Here is a 12,927-nt window from a genome sequence, read left to right as displayed (position 1 = left end):
CCGCTTACAAGAACACCAGAATCACAACTAACTGCTGGACAATCATTGACAGTAAGATATTGGAACTCACCAAAAAAGATACCCCACATCCAAAGACAAAGGAGAAGCCACAATGAGACGGTAGGAGGGGCGCAATCACGATAAAATCAAATCCCATAACTGCTGGGTGGGTGACTCACAAACTGGAGAACACTTATACCACAGAAGTCCGCCCACTGGAGTGAAGGTTCTGAGCCCCATGTCAGGCTTCCCAATCTGGGGGTCCGGCAATGGGAGGAGGAATTCCTAGAAAATCAGACTTTGAAGTCTAGTGGGATTTGATTGCAGGACTTTGACAGGACTGGGGGAAACAGAGACTCCACTCTTGGAGGGCACACACAAAGTAGTGTGCTCATCGGGACCCAGGGGAAGGAACTGTGACCCCATAGGAGACTGAACCAGACCAGCTTGCTAGTGCTGGAGGGTCTCCTGCAGAGGCGGGAGGTGGCTGTGTGGCACTGTGAGGACAAGAACACTGGAAACAGAAGTTCTGGGAAGTACTCTTTGACGTGAGCCCTCCCAGAGTCTGCCATTAGCTCCACCAAAGAGCCTGGGTAGGCTCCAGTGTTCAGTCGCCTCAGGCCAAACAACCAATAGGGAGGGAACCCAGTCCCACCCATCAGCAGACAAGTGGATTAAAGTTTTACTGAGCTCTGCCCACCAGAGCAACACCCAGCTCTACCCACCACCAGTCCCTCCAATCAGGAAACTTGCACAAGCCTCTTAGATAGCTTCATCCACCAGAGGGCAGACAGCCGAAGTAAGAAGAACTACAATCCTGCAGCCTGGAGAACAAAAACCACATTCACAGAAAGATAGACAAGATGAAAAGGCAGAGGGCTATGTACCAGATGAAGGAACAAGATAAAATCCTAGAAAAACAACTAAATGAAGTGGAGATAGGCAACCTTCCAGAAAAAGAATTCAGAATAATGATAGTGAGGATGATCCAGGACCTCGGAAAAAGAATGGAGGCAAAGATTGAGAAATTGCAAGAAATGTTTAACAAAGATCTAGAAGAATTAAAGAACAAACAAACAGAGATGAAACACAATAAATGAAATGAAAAATATACTAGAAGGAATCAATAGCAGAATAACTGAGGCAGAAGAACGGATAAGTGACCTGGAAGACAGAATGGAGGAATTCACTGCTGTGGAACAGAATAAAGAAAAAGAATGAGGCTCCCCTGGTGGTGCAGTGGTTGAGAATCTGCCTGGCAATGCAGGGGACACGGGTTCGAGCCCTAGTCTGGGAAGATCCCACATGCCGCGGAGCAACTAAGCCTGTGTGCCACAACTACTGAGCCTGCGTGTCTGGAGCCTGTGCTCCGCAATAAGAGAGGCCGCGATAGTGAGAGGCCCGTGCACCGCGATGAAGAGCGGCCCCTGCTTGCCACAACTAGAGAAAGTCCTCACACAGAAAGGAAGACCCAACACAGCCAAAAATAAATAAATAAAAGTGAAATTCTTAAAAAAAAAAAGAAAAAAGAATGAAAAGAAATGAAGACAGTTTAAGAGACCTCTGAGACAACATTAAACGCAACAACATTCGCATTATAGGGGTCCCAGAAGGAGAAGAGAGAGAGAAAGGACCAGAGAAAATATGTGAAGAGATTATAGTCAAAAACTTCCCTAACATGGGAAGGAAATAGCCACCCAAGTCCAGGAAGTGCAGAGAGTCCAATAGAGGATAAATCCAAGGAGAAACACACCAAGACACATAGTAATTAAATTGGCAAAAATTAAAGACAAAGAAAAATTATTGAAAGCAGCAAGGGAAAAATGACAAATAACATACAAGGGAACTCCCATAAGGTTAACAGCTGATTTCTCAGCAGAAACTCTACAAGCCGGAAGGGAGTGGCATGATATACTTAAAGTGATGAAAGGGAAGAACCTACAGCCAAGACTGCTCTACCCAGCAAGGATCTCATTCAGATTCGATGGAGAAATCAAAAGCTTTACAGACAAGCAAAAGCTAAGAGAATTCTGCACCACCAAACTAGCTCTACAACAAATGCTAAGGGAACTTCTCTAAGTGGGAAACACAAGAGAAGAAAAGGACCTACAAAAACAAACCCAAAATAATTAAGAAAATGGTAATAAGAATATACATATAGATAATTATCTTAAACGTGAATGGATTAAATGCTCCAACCAAAAGACACAGGCTTGCTGAATGGATACAAAAACAAGACCCATATATATGCTGTGTACAAGAGACCCACTTCAGACCTAGGGACACATACAGCCTGAAAGTGAGGGGATGGAAAAAGATATTCCATGCACATGGAAATCAAAAGAAAGCTGGAGTAACAATACTCATATCAGATAAAAGAGACTTTAAAATAAAGAATGTTACAAGAGACAAGGAAGGACATTACATAATGATCAAGGGATCAGTTCAAGAAGAAGATATAACAATTGTAAATATTTATACACCCAACATAGGAGCACCTCAATACATAAGGCAACTGCTAACAGCTCTAAAAGAGGAAATTGACAGTAACACAATCATAGTGGGGGACTTCAGCACCTCACTTACACCAATGGACAGATCATCCAAACAGAAAATTAATAAGGAAACACAAGCTTTAAAGGACACAATAGACCAGAGAGATTTAATTGATATTTATAGGACATTCCATCCAAAAAAGCAGATTACACTTTCTTCTCAAGTGCACACGGAACATTCTCCAGGATAGATCACATCTTGGGTCACAAATCAAGCCTCAGTAAATTTAAGAAAATTGAAATCATATCAAGCATCTTTTCTGACCACAGCGTTATGAGATTAGAAATCAATTACAGGGAGAAAAACATAAAAAGCACAAACACATGGAGCCTAAACAATACGTTACTAAATAACCAAGAGATCACTGAAGAAATCAAAGAGGAAATAAAAAAATACCTAGAGACAAATGACAATGAAAACATGACGATCCAAAACCTATGGGACGCAGCAAAAGCAGTTCTAAGAGGGAAGTTTATAGCAATAGAAGCCTACCTCAAGAAACAAGAAAAATCTCAAATAAACAATCTAACCTTACACCTAAAGGAACTAGAGAAAGAAGAAGAAACAAAACCCAAAGTTAGCAGAAGGAAAGAAATCATAAAGATCAGAGCAGAAATAAATGAAAAAGAAATGAAGGAAATGATAGCAAAGATCAATAAAACTAAAAGCTGGTTCTTTGAGAAGATAAACAAAATTGATAAACCATTAGCCAGACTCATCAAGAGAAAGAGGGAGAGGACTCAAATCAATAAAATGAGAAATGAAAAAGGAGAAGTTACAACAGACACCGCAGAAATACAAAGCATCCTAAGAGACTACTACAAGCAACTCTATGCCAATAAAACTGACAACCTGGAGGAAATGGACAAATTCTTAGAAAGGTATAACCTTCCAAGACTGAACCAGGAAGAAATAGAAAATATGAACAGACCAATCACATGTAATGAAATTGAAACTGTGATTAAAAATCTTCCAACAAACAAAAGTCCACAACCAGATGGCTTCACAGTGAATTCTATCAAACATTTAGAGGAGAGCTAACACCCATCCTTCTCAAACTCTTCCAAAAAATTGCATTGCAGAGGAAGGAACACTCCCAAACTCATTCTATGAGGCCACCATCACCCTGATACCAAAACCAGACAAAGATACTACAAAAAAAGAAAACTACAGACCAATATCACTGATGAACATAGATGCAAAAATCCTCAACAAAATGCTAGCAAACAGAATCCAACAACACATTAAAAGGTACATACACCATTATCAAGAGGGATTTATCCCAGGGATGCAATGATTCTTCAATATACACAAATCAATCAATGTGATACACCATATTAACAAATTGAAGAAGAACAACCATATGATCATCTCAAGAGATGCAGAAAAAGCTTTTGACAAAATTCAACACCCATTTATGATAAAAACTCTCCAGAAAGTGGGCATAGAGGGAAACTACCTCAACATAATAAAGGCCATATACAACAAACCCACAGCAAACATCAATGGTGAGAAACTGAAAGCATTTCCTCTAAGATCAGGAATGAGACAAGGATGTCCACTCTCACCACTATTATTCAACATAGTTTTGGAAGTCCTAGCCACGGCAATCAGAGAAGAAAAAGAAATAACAGAAATATAAATTGGAAAAGAAGAAGTAAAACTGTCACTGTTTGCAGATGACCTGATACTATGCATAGTGAATCCTAAAGATGCTACCAGAAAACTACTAGAGCTAATCAATGAATTTGGTAAAGTTGCAGGATACAAAATTAATGCACAGAAATCTCTTGCATTCCTATACACTAATGATGAAAAATCTGAAAGAGAAATTAAGGAAACACTCCCATTTACCATTGCAACAAAGAGAATAAAATACCTAGGAATAAACCTACCTAGGGAGACAAAAGACCTGTAGGCAGAAAACTATAAGACACTTGTGAAAGAAATTAAAGATGATACCAACAGATAGAGAGATACACCATGTTCTTGGATTGGAAGAACCAACATTGTGAAAATGACTATACTACTCAAAGCAATGTACAGATTCAGTGCAATCCCTATCAAATTACCAATGGTATTTTTTACAGAACTAGAACAAAAAATCTCACAATTTGTATGGAGACACAAAAGACCCCAAATAGCCAAAGCAGTCTTGAGGGAAAGAAACGGAGCTGGAAGAATCAGACTCCGTGACTTCAGACTATACTACAAAGCTACAGTAATGAAGACAATATGGTACTGGCACAAAAACAGAAATATAGATCAATGGAATAGGATAGAAAGCCCAGAGATAAACCCATGCAGCTATGGTCAACTAATCTATGACAAAGGAGGCAAGGATATACAATGGAGAAAAGACAGTCTCTTCAATAAGTGGTGCTGGGAAAACTGGACAACTACATGTAAAAGAAAGAAATTAGAACACTCCCTAACACCATACACAAAAATAAACTCAAAATGGATTAGAGATCTAAATGTAAGACCAGACACTATAAAACTCTTAGAGGAAAACATAGGAAGAAGAGTCTTTGACATAAATCACAGCAAGATCTTTTTTGATCCACCTCCTAGAGTAATGGAAATAAAAACAAAAATAAACAAATGGGACCTAATGAAACTTAAAAACTTTTGCAAAGCAAAGGAAACTACAAACAAGATGGAAAGACAACCCTCAGAATGGGAGAAAATATTTGCCAACAAATCAACAGACAAAGGAGTAATCTCCAAAAGATATAAACAACTCATGCAGCTCAATATTAAAAAAACAAACAACCCAATCAAAAAATGGGCAGAAGACCTAAATAGACATTTCTCCAAAGAGGACATACAGATGGCCAAGAAGCACATGAAAAGCTTCTCAACATCACTAATTATTAGAGAAATGCAAATCAAAACTACAGTGAGGTATCACCTCACACCAGTTAGAGCGGGCATCATCAGAAAATCTACAAACAACAAATGCTGGAGAGGGTGTGGAGAAAAGGGGACCCTCCTGCACTGCTGGTGGGAATGTAAATTGATACAGCCACTATGGAGAACAGTATGGAGGTTCCTTAAGAAACTAAAAATAGAATTACCATATGACCCAGCAATCCCACTACTGGGCATATACCTGGAGAAAACCATAATTGAAAAAGACACATGCACCCTAATGTTCATTGCTGCGGTATTTACAATAGCCAGGTCATGGAAGCAACCTAAATGCCCATCGACAGACGAATGGATAAAGAAGATGTGGTACATATATGTAATGGAATATTACTCAGCCATAAAAAGGAACGAAATTGGGTCATTTGTAGACACGTGGATGAATCTAGAGACTGTCATACAGAGTGAAGTAAGTCAGAAAGAGAAAAACAAATATCGTATATTAACGCATATATGTGGAACCTAGAAAAATGGTACAGATGAACCGGTTTGCAGGGCAGAAATAGAGACGCAGATGTAGAGAACAAACGTATGGACACCAAGGGGGGAAAGCAGTGGGCGGTGGGGGTGGGGGTGTGATGAATTGGGAGATTGGGATTGATATGTATACACTGATGTGTATAAAATGGATGACTAATAAGAACCTGCTGTATAAAACAATAAATAAAATAAAATTCAAAAAATATAATAATTGCTTTAAAAAAAATAGTCTTAGTGTGATTATTACAATTATAAATTAGGCCAGCACTAAAAATTGATCATTTAATTAGGCTAAAAGGATAGGCACATGCATGGAGCTTATTCCTAACTCTGATAATATGAAGGTGACATTTCCTGACCACAATATTTCGCATGTATCATCATAAAAACATCCCTTTTTTTTCTTATCAGTTCCCTGCTTGCTGGCTCACTCTTGCTTTTGCTCCCTACTCCCCCAACTCCAGTTTCCCATGGGGGTTCTCTATTCCAACCCTCTGGACACAGTCAACTACAGAGTGCTGGGGAAGGCCAGTGGGTGCCGGTAGAAAGGAAATGCACCCACTCCTTCGGGAGATCAATGGAGGAACTTGTTTCCAAGGCAAGGGTGTGGGGATCCTTCCTGGTACCCAGGGCTGCTGTGGAGCTCAAGATAACTACTGGGTAAGAAGGCAATGAGAAGCAAGCTGGTACTGAAGCAGGAGCCCAAATAAGACAGGAGAAGAAAAGGGCTTCCTTAACCAGGACAGATGTACAGGCTTATCACTCAGGACCCAGGGACACAGCTTACTGCAGAACTCTGATGCCAACTCATCTGCCTGCAAAGTCCACTTCCCCAGACTCAGGCAGTGGTGGCTGACCACTTCTAAGGAAAAGAAACAATGCAGCTCACTTTCAGAACAGGGATAAAGCAGCTACTGCTGCAATAACTACAGCAGGGAAGTGACTAAACCCATAACCAAGGTGAGAGCAGCCAGTGGTGCCAATGGCTATAGAAAGAAGTGTTTATAACCACCTAGTGCTGGGAAAGGGGGGTGGGGTGGGGTGGGGTGGTGGAGGCTGGTCATAAAGTGGATGGTTGTGTGGGAACACTGCTTTTTTCCAATGCAGATTTGGGAAAAATGAAGGAAGTCGAAACGAAAGTACTCCAGATCCTTGGGCTGAAAGCATTATGTTATGTTCTGATGTCTTCTAGACATCTAGGTCGTTATCAAGAGGAGACAAACCCAGCTGTTTATTGGGGCATAAATCTCCCCCTACAAGTGGGGATTTTCCTTCAGCCATGCCGTGTTGAGGCTTAATAAAAGTTACCAAACTTTTTCTATCTTAAGCATCCAAGTCACTTCATTTTCTGGGAATATGATACGGGACCAAGAAGGTCAGAATCTGCATTTTCCATTACTGTGATATTAAACCCACCCTTCAATGGCCCATCTCTAGTCAGCTGGGCCTGGGAAGCACCTGTTATACATGATTATAATAATACTCAAAATATGCATCATGCTTTTAATGTTCTCTTCTCTAAAAATCTATAGATAATATCCGTTTTTCTGAAAACAGAGTCAGTTTTCAACAAAAATCTCTTATAATTCTCACTGTCAATTTAGAGAATACTATAAAAATGATTATTTAAATATTTCTTTTTATCACCAAAAGATCAGGGAATTGTCATATCAAATATATTAAAGTATTCAGTGAGTATATATATTGTTATAAGATATAATAATGTGCTTCTTAAAACATAATTTAACCAAAGTACAAAATATCTATAAATGAGTAGCACTGAAAATATTTATTGGGTGACTGTGTTTCTAGCTAATTGTATAGGAAGGAATCAAATCCATAAGAGGACTGGATATTGCTCAGGATTAACAGCCTAAACACAGCCTCAGATTTCAAACTCAAATCCTTAATAAAAACTAAAAGGGGGGGGATACAATTCAAGTGAAATTTTCATCTAAGAAATAAAATGTATTTTCTATATTTAATAATTGTGAGATTATTTTTAAAAGCAATTTAAATTGTTTTGTGTGTATAAAATGCATTTATTAGTCAACAAGGAATTTATCATTGCGTTTGTAAACCATACCTTATGTGCTTTAGGAAGAAGTGAACCAGGTGGTTTTTTTCTGAGTACATATGCTTGGAAGCCCTTCTGGAGATAAAAGGTTGGATTGGACTGTCCTGATCTAGATAAGAGTAGAGAAAAGGTTAATAACAAAGATATACTTTTCCTTTTCCCCAAATCCTGCTGAAATTTCAAAAGAAAACACAAAATGAAAATAAACCCATTTCAATGCTGGAAAGCCAAGAGGGGTGCTATCAGCAGCTAAGAACATGAGCTTTTGGATGATATACAGCAGATGGTAACACAGTGGCAGCTGGAGAATCTACAACCTACACAGGTAGAAGAGAAGACCACACTTCCTACCTGCAAATCATGAGTTTTATCAGAAGCGTCCCTAGAACAATGTCTAGATCTAAGCAAAGAAAGGCTGGGAGAAGAGATTGTAGGTAATCAGTCAGAAAATTAATTAAAGGATGCTGGAACAGCTGGATTGGTATTCCCTCATCTGCCATTGGAGAGAGAACTCCAAGTACAGCTCTCTAAAGTGGGAATTCTGATAAGCAAGGTCCTAGAGTGGATATCTGGGCCAGGAAGTGCAACAGTGCCCCAGGTGACTCACAGACACCAGGGCACTGGCTTTCTCTGCCTTGTGAACAGAAATTCTCACGTGAACTAAGGAAATACACTCCAGCTACCAAAATTATTCAATCTATACCTTCATTTACACAGCTTTTAAATAATTCAACAGCATGAAAGAGAGGCCTTAAAGTAAAAAAACAGACGAATTAATCCCTGAGGTAACAGGTAATAGGGGAAAGTTAAAAACATTTTTTTTCTGAAGTTTCTCCCTAGGCCTCCAGCCTCCATCTGCAAAGAACAAGAGCAGTCCAGATTGACTGCAGCAGTACGTCCAGTGTCTACTTCTAACTCTGATAAGCCAGACCCATCCTCCCCAGCAATCATCTTGGCACCACCTAATCCTGGGTGGGGGGGTGCCTTTTAGCATAGGAAAGTGGAGATCATTGCCACAATGGTCAGGAAATGGGACCACTTCAAGCTGTGTTGTCTATCTTGACATGGGACAATTTATTTGTGATGCTCCAAAGCGTCAAGTTGCAATGAACCTTACAAAGACATTTTTTAATGCCAAATGTCTGATTGGATGCATTTTTGATAATGCAGTCATATATGAAGCACTGGCATTTTATGATGGTAAATGACCCAGGTGAAATATAAAAGGAAAACTAAAAGCTACTTATTGAAGATACAGCTGCCATATGATCTAGCAATTTCACTCCTAGGTATATATCCAAGAGAACTGTCACTCATTCTATGGGACACACCCTATACCTTATCAATAACAACTCAAGCACTGCATTATCCTATTTTTTAAGCATTTCTATCTCTAATCATAATTTCCTTTCTTTCATTCCCACTAGTACCTCCATTCCAGTGCCATCTTAGGCACTACAACATTCAGGGCAAAGGAGGCTCCAGTAGGCAAGAACAGTCTATAAAAGAGCCATAGGTGCTGGCTACTGGAAGCAGAAGCCACCAAACGAGGGTGTGCATGGAAACAGTAAAAAGGAATCCAAGAGAATCTGGGCAAAGTATCAACAATATCTACTAAAATAATTACTCTTGCTTCAAATTCATGACTATGAACCTCAGAGTGAACGCTGCCAGCAATCATAATATACTTCCTTGGCCTGTTCATTCTCCCATGCTCTTGGATGACTATTTCACAATTCCTCCTCTTTCTTCAAACCTCCAGCACTTTTCCCACCATCTTCACTCTCAGCTGATTACCTAGCTTCCTATTTCACAGAGAAAATAGGAGCAGTCAGGTGAGAACTTCCACAAGCTTACACTACCATATCTACTGCATAGAAGCACCTGTACCATATACTCTTCTTCCCTACAGAGTCTGTTGAAGAATGTCTACATTCCTATCTAAGGACAATCCCTTCTCTTGTGAATTAGATCCCATCCTACTCTTGTCTACTCAAGGACTTCGTTCTAGCCCTCTGTCCTACACAAATTTTTCTGTCTGTTCTGGATCACTGCCATCAGCATATAAACACGCTGCCTTTTTTTTTTTTTAAAGACTTCTTTTGACCCCACTTCCCCCTCTACATAAGACATTTATTTCTGCCTTTGTAGAAAAATTCAAGAGTTGTTTATATTCCTTGCTCCAATTCCTCTCCTCCTATTTTCTCTTGAACCCATTTCAATCAAGCTTTCATTCCTATCTTTCCACTGAAATTACTTTTTCAAGGTCACTAATACTGCTATGGTATCAGACCATGTTTCTCCCCATCTCTCTGGCCACTCCTTCTGAGACGCCTTTGGAGGTTCCGCCTTAATTCTTCAACTTCTTATATTGGGATGCCTGGGAATAAGTTCATAGACCTTCTGTATCTTCATGTAGACTCATCATCTAGGTAAGATCTCATAACTTTAAATACCCTCTCTATCTCAATGACTCCCAAATGTAAATGTCTAGTTTAGATCTCTGCCCTGACCTCTGGACCCATATATCTGCCTGCTTACTACACATATCCACTCCAAAAGGCATCTTGAAACTTAACATTGCAAAACTGAGTTCCTGATATTTCCCTTCCAGTCTGATTGTCTACAGTCATCTCTACTTCATTTCATGATAACTCCATCCTTCCAGTTGCCAAGACAAAAATGGAACAGTATTTGTCTCCTCTTCTTTTTCTTTCACACCCCACATCTGATCAGTCAGTAAATTCTTCAAAATAAATCCAGAATATGAGCACTTTGCACCTATCCTACACTACTACCCTGATCCATACCACTAATCGCTCTGTACTGGGTCATTGCAATACACTCCAAACTGGTCTCCTTGTATTTGCCTCTTTCAGTCAAACACAATAGGCAAAGAGATTCTGTTTAAAAAGACAAATCACTTCCCTCCTCTGCCCCCAAATCCCTAATCTCTCACCATTTCAACTAACGTAAAGGCCAAAGCCCTTATAACAGCCAACAGAATTCCTGTTGCCCTTGCTTACACAACTCCAGGCACATTGGCTTGTAGTCTCTCCACCCACGGGAGAGCCCTTGCTCTTGCTGTTCCCTCTGTCTGGAATACTCTTTCCCCAGATAGCTACATGGCTTACATCCCCATCTCTCTTTGCTGAATGTCACCTTCTCACTGAGGCCTTTCTTCTCCCTCCTCCTAAACATTTCCTATTCTCCTTTGTTTCTCTCCATGATACACATCACCTTTTCCTACACTGTAATATTTAGAAAGTGATTTTATTTATCATCTATCTTCTCCAAATAGAATGGAAGTTCCAAAAAGGCAAGATTTTTTTGTTATGTCCCCAGTGGTTGGAGCAGTGCCAGGCACATATTATGCACATAGCTGGAAATCATATGTTTTGTTCTATCAAGTTATACAATGCCTTCATTATTGTTTAAATCTAAATATTTTTATTTCTAATATGATTTAATTTTTGCAAATTCTAAAAATAAATTTTGCATAGATAAAAAATACTTACAAAATTTGTAAAGCATAAAGAATAACACAACAAACACCAGTGTTCTCACTACCCAGTTTAAGAAAGAAAAAAGTTACTGTATCTCTGAAGCTCTCTTTGTGTCCCTCCCTTCATTTTTTTATTTTTTATTTTTTGGCTGTGCCGTGCTGCTTGAGGGATCTTAGTTCCCCCACCAGGGATTGACCCTGGGCCACTGCAGTGAAAGCGCTGAGTCCTAACCACTGGACCACCAGGGAATTCCCTGTTCCTCCCTTCAGAGTAACTACTGTCTTGATTTTTAAATATATCATTCCCTTTACGTTTATCTCCTTAAACAATATACTGCTTATTTGTCCAGTTTTTGATTGTGTTGTTGTGTATAGCTGCAGCTGAATCATGTTCACTGCTGTATGGTGTTCCATCACGTGAATATACTACAATTTATTCATCCATTCTACTATTGATGAACATTGTGTTTTATTCCTGTATTTTTGTTATTACAAACAGTGCAATGAACATTTTTGTAGATTATCTCCTGATACCCTGGTACAAGAGTTCCTCAGGAGTATAAAACTAGGAATATTGCTTTGTCATAGGGCTTTGTCTTCCCAGCTTCATCTTTACAAAACTGTGCCAAATTGTTTTCCAAGGTAGTTATACTAATTCATACCCTCACCAATAGTGGATGAGTCCCTGTTATCTCATATCCTGCTTGATATTGTCAGATTAAAAAAAAACAAAGTGAATATGATGGTGTGAAATGGTATCTTGTCATTTTAATTTGCATTTCCCCAATTATTACAGTGTAATGAGGTTGAGTATCTTCAAGTCTTTTGCCCATTTTTCTGTTGGGCTATTGTAGTTCTTTATATGTTCTGGATATTAATCTTTTATCCATTATATACACTGAAAATATTTTCTTTTGTTCTTTCACTTTAAGGATTCTTTCACTAAAAATTTATCAGTCATTTCTTTCATGGTTTGTGCTTTTGTCTTTTTAAAGATTTTATCCTCTACTCCAAAGTCATAAAGATCTTCTCCTATATGTCTTCCAAATGTTTACAGTTTTGCCTTTACCATTCAAGTCTGTAGTCCACCTGGAACTGTGTGAGGTAGAGTAAGGGACAGGTCTAATTTCAATTTTATCATACAGATAATAATTATTGCTGTATAATTTACTGAAAAATCTTTTCTCCCTCCAACCCCACACACACTGATTCTCTGTGCCACCACTGTCATATGTCAAAGTTCTATAAACATGTGGGTCTTTTTGTGGACTCTATTTTATTGATGTTTGTCTATCTCTGTGCTAATAATATGCCATCTTAATTCAAATTTCCTACTTTGTTCTTCTTCAGGAGTGTTTTTGCTTATTCTTAGCCCTTT

The 12,927-nt window shown here is 39.0% G+C and overlaps 1 protein-coding gene across 3 annotated transcripts in view; it reads right to left on the bottom strand.

Moving 5' to 3' along the window:
* The window catches only part of ACAD11 (acyl-CoA dehydrogenase family member 11), a 99,467-nt gene that overhangs the window by 84,308 nt on the left and 2,232 nt on the right, over window positions 1-12,927 (bottom strand). For all 3 annotated transcript variants that reach the window (XM_082392655.1, XM_082392656.1, XM_082392657.1), the window contains exon 2: window positions 8,054-8,153. In XM_082392655.1, coding sequence (XP_082248781.1) covers window positions 8,054-8,153 — 100 coding nt within the window. The remainder of the gene's footprint in view (window positions 1-8,053; window positions 8,154-12,927) is intronic.

This window comes from Balaenoptera borealis (assembly GCF_965194805.1).
Source record: "Balaenoptera borealis genome assembly, chromosome: 5".
Classification (NCBI taxonomy): domain Eukaryota; kingdom Metazoa; phylum Chordata; class Mammalia; order Artiodactyla; family Balaenopteridae; genus Balaenoptera; species Balaenoptera borealis.
The sequence above is the reverse complement of the archived record's forward strand: the minus strand, read 5'-3'. Positions and strand labels throughout refer to the sequence as shown.